This window comes from Orycteropus afer, unplaced genomic scaffold, assembly GCF_000298275.1.
Source record: "Orycteropus afer afer isolate SDZICR_OR568_19922 unplaced genomic scaffold, OryAfe1.0 scaffold00001, whole genome shotgun sequence".
Classification (NCBI taxonomy): domain Eukaryota; kingdom Metazoa; phylum Chordata; class Mammalia; order Tubulidentata; family Orycteropodidae; genus Orycteropus; species Orycteropus afer.
In genome coordinates, this window is record NW_006921588.1 from 16197263 (window position 1) to 16207628 (window position 10366).

Genomic DNA, 10366 nt, shown 5'->3' on the forward strand with positions numbered 1-10366 from the left:
ATTGACTTATTTCACTCAGCATAATGTCCTCCAAGTTCATCCATGTTATGCAGTGTTTTGCAGATTCTACATTATTCTTTAGGGTTGCATAGTATTCCATTGTGTGTATGTACCATAGTTTGGATATCCATTCCAGTTGATGGACACCTAGGTTCAACTACTCTTTTTTCTTTAATTTTTTAAAAAAATTTTCTTGTTAAGAGTATAAATAGCAAAACATACACCAACTCAAGTTTCTACATGTACAATGTGGTGACATTGATCACATTCTTCGAGTTCAAGTTGCACAATTATTCTCACTCCCCTTTTCTGAGTTGTTCCTCTATCATTAATATAAATGTACTGCTCTCTAAGGGGCCTATCTAATCACTCCAGTTGTTGTCCCATATAGATAGTTCTTAACAGAGCACAGTGCCCAAGGCACACTTTTATTACTAGGTAAGCTTAATTATAGTGGAGTTCTAAGAAGACTTCAGGGAATATTTTTGTTTTAAGTTTTAAAGACAATTTCAGGGGTTCATCCACCCTTCAGAAAGGGTAGAGTCCATGAGTATTTGAAATTCTGTTCTGCATTTTCCCTCTTTTGAGATCAGGATTCCTCTACAGAATCTTTGATCAAAATGTTCAGTAATGATAGCTGAGAACCATCCAGTTCTAGAAAACCAAAAAAAAAAAAAACAAACTCACGCCATCGAGTCAGATCTGACTGCCCAATCTTCCTTCTGAGGAGTGGCTGGTGGGTTGGAACTCCAGCCTTCTGGTTAGCAGTCAAGTGTCTTAGGCACTACATCACCAGAGCTCTTCCATCTAGTTCTAATCTCATGGAAAAGAAGACACTTTTCCATAGAGGCAATTAACCATACACTCCATATATTCCTCCCATTCCTGATTCTTCTTCTTTGGTTGTCCCAAGTGAATAGGTACCAATTGTTGTGTCTTCGATCTCCACTTGCAAGCTTTTAAGACTCCAGCCACTACACTTTGTGTACTGGACTATTCCACTAGATGTAGAACAGAAGCACTAAACACATTATTAAGCCAATTAGTTGGAATGTTTCATGAAAACACGACCTTAAAACTCCAAACCAAGGAACCAAGTCTCATGAGGTGCTTGGTTATACATAGGCAGCCTCAGTAGTTACTCTTTTCCTTTTTTTATTTTTGTCACTGTTATAAATAAATCATACAAATTTTGCTACTTCAACTTTTTTTTTTTTACAGGTATACAACTTCTTAACATCAATTAATGATAATTAGCTGTGCAACCCTGCCCTTAATCTGTGCAATTTTTCCATCACTTTTCCCCCTCTCTTACACCCCTGGTAACCACTAATAAACTTGGTCTCTATATATTTGCTTTTTCTTATCTTTTTATGTAAGTGAAGTCATGCAGTATTTGTTCTTTTGTGATTGGCCTGCTTCGCTCTATCCATACTGTAGTATGCATCAAGACTTCATTTCTCCTACTAGCTGAGTAGTATTCCATTTTGCTTATCCATTCATCTACTGATCAGCATTTAGGTTATCCCCACCTTGTGGCTATTGCGAACAGGGTGGTACAAGTCTCTTTTTGAGTCTCTGTTTTTAAGTCTTTGGGGTATATACCTAGAAGTGGAATTTCTGGATCATATGGTAGCTCTAGTTTTAGTTTTTTTAGGAACCATCACACTGTTTCAGGTACTGTTACAATCATCATAATAAAAAAATTCCTGTGTTTAGAGATGGTTAGTTTCAAGCTCCCCATCTCAATACAACACTCATCTGGGTATTGTGTAGATTGCCTGGTATGAATAGGTGGGAGTCTTTGGCACCCAAGGTTAGTCTAGACCCCTTTGGAGAGATGCAAAATGTTCAGCAAATCCCAAAGGACCCCCACCCAAATCTAAGAAATGTACCAATTCATCCATATATATTGAGCTCTTATGATATGCTCACGAAAACCAGTCAACACTGGTTCAACTATTCAGGCAGCCAGGCCCTCCAGGAAACCTCTCTTTATCTAGAGAGAATTTCTTCTCTCCATCATGTCTGTTCTTATTGTCACACTTGCTGCACTGTCTCACTGTCTCCTAATGAGTTAATTAACTGTCTCTCCTGTCTTCTAGATTGCATTCTTTGTGAGTTTCAATATTTTTCCCCCTGTACCTAGTATAAGTGATTGGTAAAATTTATTGAGTAAACAAAGGAAAAAACCAGCTAAGAGAGTTGTTAACACTTATCAACATTTCTTCAATCCTCATTCTTCTAAACCCTCTTCAATCTCTCTTCATTGTTAAAATTGGTTTTACTAAGGTTTATTTGCATGAACTACTTCTCTCGAAATCTAATAAACCCTTCCTTCTTACCTTGCTTGACACAATTTTTGATTCTACTAAACTTGCCCTTTTGCTCAAAACACTGTTATCCTTTGACTTCTATATGCCTTCTCCTTCTTGTATTTTTTTCAAGGTTTTATCACCTCTGGTGGTTCTCAACCATTATGAATACTGTAATCACTAGGGACCTTTGGAAAATCTTGCAGCCCTATCTAGACCCATCTCTAGAGATTTTATTAGTTTGTGATGGGGCCACTAGCACTGGTATTCTTAAAGCTCTGCAGGGGAATCTAGCTTAAGGCCAGAGGTTAGCAGTACAGTTCTAGCCATTTCTCAAATTGTACAAGGATTGATCCTTCATCCTTTAATCTGGCACTTAAGAGAATGCCCAGATAAACTCATTCACTTCCATGGCTTCGTTGCTGGGTGCCATCAAGTCAATTTCAACTCCTAGCAACCTTGTGTGACACAGTAGAACTGCCCATGGGTTTTCTTGGCTGTAATCTTTATGGAAGCAAATCATCAGGTCTTTCTCCTGCAAAGCTGCAGGGTGAGTGTGAACTGCCAACCCTTCAGTTAGCAGCTGAGTACTTAACTGTCACACTATCTGGGCTCCTATGGCTTCTATTACCATATCTATATTACTCTCAACTTTGAATTGCCAGTACATACATCTCTACTGCTCACTAGATCCCATACATTCAACTGATAACTAGATTTTTACTCCTTTGTCTCACAGGAACCTCAAGCAAATGAAACTCATCATTTTCCCTGAAAACCTGCTGCTCTTCTCTTTTTTCATGCATGTCACCCAGGAGGCCATGTCAGAACCTTGGGTAACATAATTGGAACCATCTTCTCCCTCCTCTCTTTTCTTCAGTAATCACCAAGTCCTGATAAATCTGTCTTCTACATCTGTAAAATCTTATGCTTTGGTCATGCTGTCAGAAGGGACCATTGCCTGGAGAAGGATATCATGTTGGGTAAAGTAGAGGGTCAGCAAAAACGGGAAGACCCTCAATGAGATGGATTGACACTGTGGATGCAACAGTGGGCTCATGTATAGCAAGCATGGTGAGGATGACGCATGACTGACAGTGTTTTGTTTCGTTGTGCACAGGGTTGCTATGAGTCAGAGCCTACTCAACAGCACTGAACAACACCTACTACTCTACTCTAGCTCAGGCATCTACCATCTGTAGCCTAAATTATAGCAAAGTCTTCCTACAACTGTCTCACCATCTTCTGTCTTGTTCCATCCACTCCAATGCATTCACTATCCTGCAGCCAAAAGAATCTGTGTCTAAAACACAAATCTGATCATATTGTGCATCAGCTTTAAAAACCTCAGGATAAATTCACACTCCTAAAGAAAATTTACACACCTGTGCCAAAAATGATCCCTTGCCTACCTCTCCATCTACCTCCCATCACTGTTCTGTTCACACTTCACAACCTAACTCTATGGATTTTTCTTTCAATTGTTTAAAGATGCCACACTCTCAAAGACCTCAGGATTTTCACGTACACAATTTTGAGTTTCCCATTTGAACATCCTTTAGAAGATGTCACCTTATTCTCCTGACCAAGTAAGTTCTCACCATACTTTTCCATAACAATGTAACCCATAGACTGCAAGTGTCCTGGAGCCAAAGATTCTGTCTCCAGGTACCAGGTGTTAGGCATCCCTCCAAACATTGAATGAATAAATGATTGCATGTACAATGGATTACTGTATCTGACCCCAGAAGTGCTGCCAAAGGGAGGTATTTCTTAGTCATTAGGAACATCACTCAGTGATTGAGTAAACTTAAGGAAAAAAATAAAACTAATTTAAAAAGCCTTATCTCTCAAATTAGGCAGAAATTTCATTCTTTCAGAGATAGAATTTGGGAAATTGCTGGAATTAGGAAACTTTATTCTGTATACATGATTGTTAATGAAACTCTCTGTCTTCATTTTCTACTTAACTAGCATAGCAGCCCATGCTCAGGGATGATTGTTTTTTCCCCAAAATAAACCATCTGCCTCAATCTCAGCCTTATAAACTACAAGTTAGAGCCTTATTACAAATGAAAAATAAAAGGAAAGCAAACAAGAAGAACATATTTGAAGTTTCAACAGTGAGATGTTTGACTTTTAATATTAAACTAACAACTCCTGCCAATCAGACAGAAGTGAGGGTAATTGAGTCATTAGTTTAATGATGCAGTGCTAATGAACTTAACCTCTCCCAAACAGGTTATGTAATATAAACAAGCAGGCTGGTTAAGGTAATAAAATTTCTAGAAAGAAATTCAAAGGGGGAGAATGATGACTAACTTGTGACAGACAATTGTTCTTTCCATTAAGAAAAACAGAGCCACAGGCAGGGGCTAGAAAGATCCAGGAACTACAGAATAGTTGGTCTGGAAAAGAAAAACGAAAAGTCCTACTCATTTATGCGTAGATAATGGGAAGGCACCTGTTAAAATGTTTGTGTTATTTTACACAAGGAACTTCTGTTTCTGTAGGGCTGTGCTGTCCAACAGAAATGTAATGAAATCCACAAAGTGTTTTTTTAAAAAAATTTCTAGGCACCATATTAAAAAAGCAAAAAGAAATAAGTGAAATTAACTTTAATATAAAATGTACTTAATACAAACACTTCCCAAATACTATAATTTCAACATGTAATCAATATTTTTAAAATTAATGTGATATTTGACACTTTTGTGCAGTCTTTGAACTTGAGAATGTATTTACATTACAACTCATTTCAAATTAACCACAATTCAATGCTTAATAGCCACCTATGGCTAGTAGTGACTGCATTGGACAGTTTAATGCCAGATTCTATAAACTGGGTTATATAAGTGTGTGTATATGATGTTATTAGTGATAACTCCAAGTTACTGAAAGATCTAGAGTGTCTTCTGAATAAAGATAATCTTTTTAGTATAGTAGTGCAGTCATTTATGCATTCTATTATATTCTAATTCCTTAAATACTGGTAATCCATGGATGGGCTGTGAGTAGCTGTATTAATAGAGACCATATTTGTGATACCTGGACATAGGAATCATCTGTGAACAAAGTTTCCTTTGGATAAGCCTGTCAGGATGCAGATCCTGAGGGGAAAAGTAATTGGACATGTGGAAATCACCATGGCCTCCTCAGACACAGAGTCCTCACAAGCAAGTCTATATCCAGACCCTCTTGTTGGGATGACTTATCGTCCTTTGGTTCAAAGAGAGAAATATCTATATCTAGAGAAGGTAAAGATAGGCAAGGAAGTGAGAGAAGGGATACCTCCCAGGCAAGCACGGAGGTGGAGGAAGCCTGTTTGCATATTTACCAGTGTAAATATACCATGGAATGCAGCAACCGTTATCCACAGAGGGAGGGAAACATTGACCTCCTCTTTAGAGGGGAGGAATCTGTCTGAATCGACTACTGATCTGAAATGCCACACTGAGACTTACAGGCTAACCCAAGTACATAGTATTTTGAATTGCATAGGAGATGGGGGCAACGTTTTGAGAGGCCCTGCATCTTTAGTCTTTTGATGGCAAGTTAAGCTATTCCAAACATAAGGAAACCCTTACTGATGTGGCAAAATCACAGCTCAGTCTTTAGTTATTATAACATTTTCTGCTGGGTCAATAAGAAAATTGTGTTTCATTTCAGTTATTACCATTTAGTTTATACAGTTCATTTTTGGTTTAGTTCATTCACTGTACCTATTTATTAATCTTAAACTGCATATTACAAACAGTGCATACATATAGATATATGCAGATTATAGAGACAAGAAGAAAGAAACTAACATTTTTTTAAGTGTCTATTATGTGTCAGGCACCAGGCTAAGCATTTTCCTTACATCATAGTAACTCACATTTGAGACAAGATAACTAAAGCCATCTTATCTAGAAGACTGTGTGTGTGCTTCCTCTTGGAACTACTTTCCTACAGAATAATACCTAGTCAGCAAACCTGAGGAGAATCCCTAAATGTCTTTGGTTACATATTTTATTGTTTTCAGTCTCTTTCTAGATATTAGCCCCAATCTCTTATTTTATAGTCTTAAATTACTACTTCTGAATTTGCTCTGAATAAAAACAGTTTTCATACAAGAAAGAGAAGATACACTGGTTAAAGTGTTGCATAAGAAGTAACCCCAGCCAACTCCTTTGCAAATATCCAAAGCTTTTACTATTTATTTATTTATATTTATTATTAAACAAACAGAAATTTATTCCCTCACAGTTTGGGAGGCTAGACTTCCAAATTCAGAGAGATGGCTCTAGAGTAAGGGCTTTTCCTTTTTGACCAGTTGATTGACTATAAAATTTGTGTATCTTGTCTTTTATTTCAGTAATTATGTTTTTTAATAAGTAAAAATCTGAAAGTTAATATCACTTTGGCTTATAACTTCTAATTAGTTTTCTTATTTAAAACATAGTAATTATTCCAATAAGGTTGACAACAATCAAACTTTCATTTTACTTTTATTCACTCATCCTTCCAATAAATCTTCACTTAATTCATGCTACTGCACATCTGCCATGTACACATTTCTCTGAAGATAATTCTGAAGTCAATTTCTGTGCTCCACTTGCTAGAGGAAGTTAGGTTTTCATACAATTATCAGTAATTATTATCTTAGAATTTGTATAATATTTTGACATGATCTTCTCCAGTTAAACACAGGCATCTAGAAATAGATTTATTGCCCTTCCAGAAAGGAAGCAGATGCTAGATACCAGTGATTATAATGTCATGGGTCAGAAAACAATGAAAGGACAATAGAAATGAAAAAATTTCCCTCCTGAGACCTTGTCAAGATCTTCTGGCAGATCAAGGTTGCCTATTCTACCCCCTAATTCTTTATCCCACAATGCTTTAAATTATATTTTAAAAAGTTACTGCAAACGCATAGGCCTGTAAATATGATAAGTATTCCTAGTCTCACTTAGAGACTGGGATAGAGAATGCTTAACAAGAGATTGGTGCTTAATCTACATGCTGCAAGCAACTCTAGATTTTAAGAATGCTCTTTGAGTTAAAAATAAAAATACCATTATGTACAGAATATATAGTACTTCTCTGCTAATCATAAAGGTTGGTGGTTCAAATCTACTAGCTACTCTGAGGGAGAAAGATGTGGCAGTCAGCCTCTGTTAAGACTAGAGCTTTGGAAATACCATGGGGCAGTTCTACCCTGTCCTACAGAGTCATTATGAGTCAAAATCCACTATACACAGCAAGTATATTTGAATTCATCTAGTGAAAGAAATCAGTTTTCTAGTTTGAGAAAACACAAAGGAAAAAGCATGAAAGATTCAAGAACTAGTTAACCGCAAAAGGTTGTAGTAAAGATAAATATGAAAAAATCCCAATTGTGACCTTTTATTCTCCATTTACAGACGATCCATTTAGCTCAGTAGATAACATAGTGGACACTTCATTTAATTTCATTTGCATGAAGGCACATATCTGAAAGAAAATATTTGTACTATGCATCCAAGTAGACCTGACACTGAAGTAGGTCCCACGTACTACCTACTATCCACTATCATTAGTTGAGCAATTTTTAAAAAGTTACCTGGAACTCTGTGAGCCAGAATCCTCATGTGAAAAGTAGCAACAATGCCCACCACAACCCAGGCTTGCTTTGAGGGAAAATAATTCAGAAACATACATAGCAGTATTTGGAGCAAAATTGTTGTTGTTGTTAAGTGCCCTGGAGTCAGATCGGACTCATAGCGACCCCTGCTTGGGTTTCCGAGGTACCATCCTACGGAAGTAGATCGCCCAACCTTCCTTGCAAGGAGTGGCTGGTGGGATTGAACCGCCAGCCTTCTGGTTATCAGTCAAATGCCTTAGGCATAGGTATGACTTAATTAACGTTATTTTCCTTTTTTTCCTCCATGTGCCTGTGTGGAACAAATTTATTTATTATCGCTTTGAAACATGAACTTTCTCCCCTCCCCCATCAGAACCCATTTTTTCCAGTTGTCCTAAATCTAAGAAAAGAAATGAATGAAATGATTCAATGAGGGATGCATTTAAAATGACAGTTTGGGGAGAAGAAAATAACTGTACCTTAAGCCCCATTTTAATGATACTAACAATGGAGATGCCATGTTTTCCTTGTGATCTTCTTTTACCCTTCCTATTCTAGTAAAACTGTATAATTTTCTGTTTAAAAAGCCCCTAGGCTAAATGACAAGCTATGGGATCAATTCCAACTGCTATTTCGGATCTGCCCCTTAGCCCAGTCTTTAACAAGGTTGATAGGTCAACGACGAAAATAAAATTCTGAAGTCTGGGCTTAGCTGGATCCTATCCTTAATATTCTAAGAAACTTTACAATGTGCTGCAATTACACACGGAAGGGAGGAAGGGAGGCACAGGTGAAGAGAACTTATCATAAGAAAATTTCCTCTACACCGTTTTGTCAAAGTACTGAAATCATTGCCATAAGCAAAAGTGAGAAAAATATGGATAGAAATGAGATCACTTTCATATTAAAAAGGAAGATGCTGTGGAGTGGAAATCATGTGCTTTAAACTAGAAGTAAAAGGCGGCACAGTTTTTTCAGAACTTGCGCTACGTTGCGGTCCACAAGGGGGGGGAAGGGTGTCATTCATTCCTGGTCCTGGACCCAACTCACCCAGCTGGAGCTGCTCACACGTCCGGCGTGGGTTCTTTCCGATTCTGCATCTGTAAATCGCCCCGGGATTGACCACGGAGGCGTTGGCCAGCCAGTTGTCAGTGGGCGCCCCCACCAGGAGCCTAAGGCAAGAAACGTGCACGTGCGCACAGACGTGAGCTGTGCTGCTGGCGTATCTCCCGGGCTCAACCGAGGCGCAGCGCCCACCCCCCTCCATTCACCGCCCAACGGGCCACCCCCAACTCACAAAGCCGAGACCTTGCGCCAGAAAGCACCCCGAGAGCTGCCACCCCCAGATAAGTTAGTCTTCCCGGCAACTCTCCAGCAAGCTCCCTGTCGCCCTTGCCGCCGACGGCGCTCGGCGCGGCCCCAGCCTCCGCAGGAGTGAACAAAGTTTTAAGCAGGGCGCGGATCCCCTAGAGGCGCGGTTCACACGCCGAGCCGAGATGCCCGCTGCGCCGGGGTCCGATCCCACTCACCATCGGTCGGCCCCGTGGCTGTGCAGCACCACGGAGTAGCCGAACAGGGTGCCGGAGGGGCCCCTGTAGAGCAGCGCGCTCTCAGTGTCCACGTTGTAGGGGCGCCCCATCGGGACCCCCAGGCACAGGAGTAGCATCACCACCTCCGGGACGGCGGCCGCTCGCTGGCTGACCCCGTGCCTCGCTTCCTTAGCCATGTGCTCTCGGGGGGGAACATTCAACACCAAACGGCCACAGCCCCGAGGTTGCGCGGGATCCGACGCTCGGCCAAGGGGAAGAGCGCCCCAAGAGAAGAGGCTCAGCTCGTCCGGCGCCGGCGGGCGGGAGGAAAGGAGGGAGGGACGCCCGGAGGGAGGGGAAGTCGGCCCGCAGCGGGCGGAGCGATAGGGGATGGCCTAGGAAGCCTCACGCCCAGTTTCTGAGGGCCGGGGGTGCGGGTGCTTGCGCTGTCCTGGGGCGCCACAGCTGAGTGGGGTCCCGGGCGTAGTGCAGAGTCGCAGAACGGGCGCCGTCTCCCCCAAACTGCGGCTGTAGAGGGCGCTGAGGGACCTCCGCTTCGCCGGGAGCTTGTCCTGGCCGGGGCCTCACAGCCGGCAGAGAGCGGGACCAGTTGAGGGTCCCTGGGCTTCACCAGACTGGACCTGGAAAGGGAAGAGGACTTCCCTTTTTACCGTGGCTCAGGACTGGATGCTGAGTGGCGTGGCCCCAGCCTGCCCCACTGTGCGCACGAAGCCTCCGTGGCTTGCCAGGCGTGGCCCACAGCCCGGCCACAAACCTAGGGGTGGGGACTGCGGAGGGGAACCGGCGGGGACCTACGAGTTAAACGTTATATCTCATTTTTCTACAAATATGGGGCGGGGGAGGGAGCATAAACGAACTCCTTAAAGGCGCCTGGGGAACATCGTGGTGACAAA

The 10366-nt window shown here is 41.2% G+C and overlaps 1 protein-coding gene across 1 annotated transcript in view; it reads right to left on the minus strand.

The window, feature by feature from the left end:
- The window catches only part of ITGA4 (integrin subunit alpha 4), a 104507-nt gene extending 94858 nt beyond the window's left edge, over positions 1-9649 (minus strand). The window contains exons 1-2 of the mRNA XM_007936194.2: positions 9453-9649; positions 8974-9095 (exon numbers count right to left, since the gene is read on the minus strand). Coding sequence (XP_007934385.1) covers positions 8974-9095; positions 9453-9649 — 319 coding nt within the window. The remainder of the gene's footprint in view (positions 1-8973; positions 9096-9452) is intronic.
- Between the last annotated feature and the right edge of the window lie 717 nt (positions 9650-10366).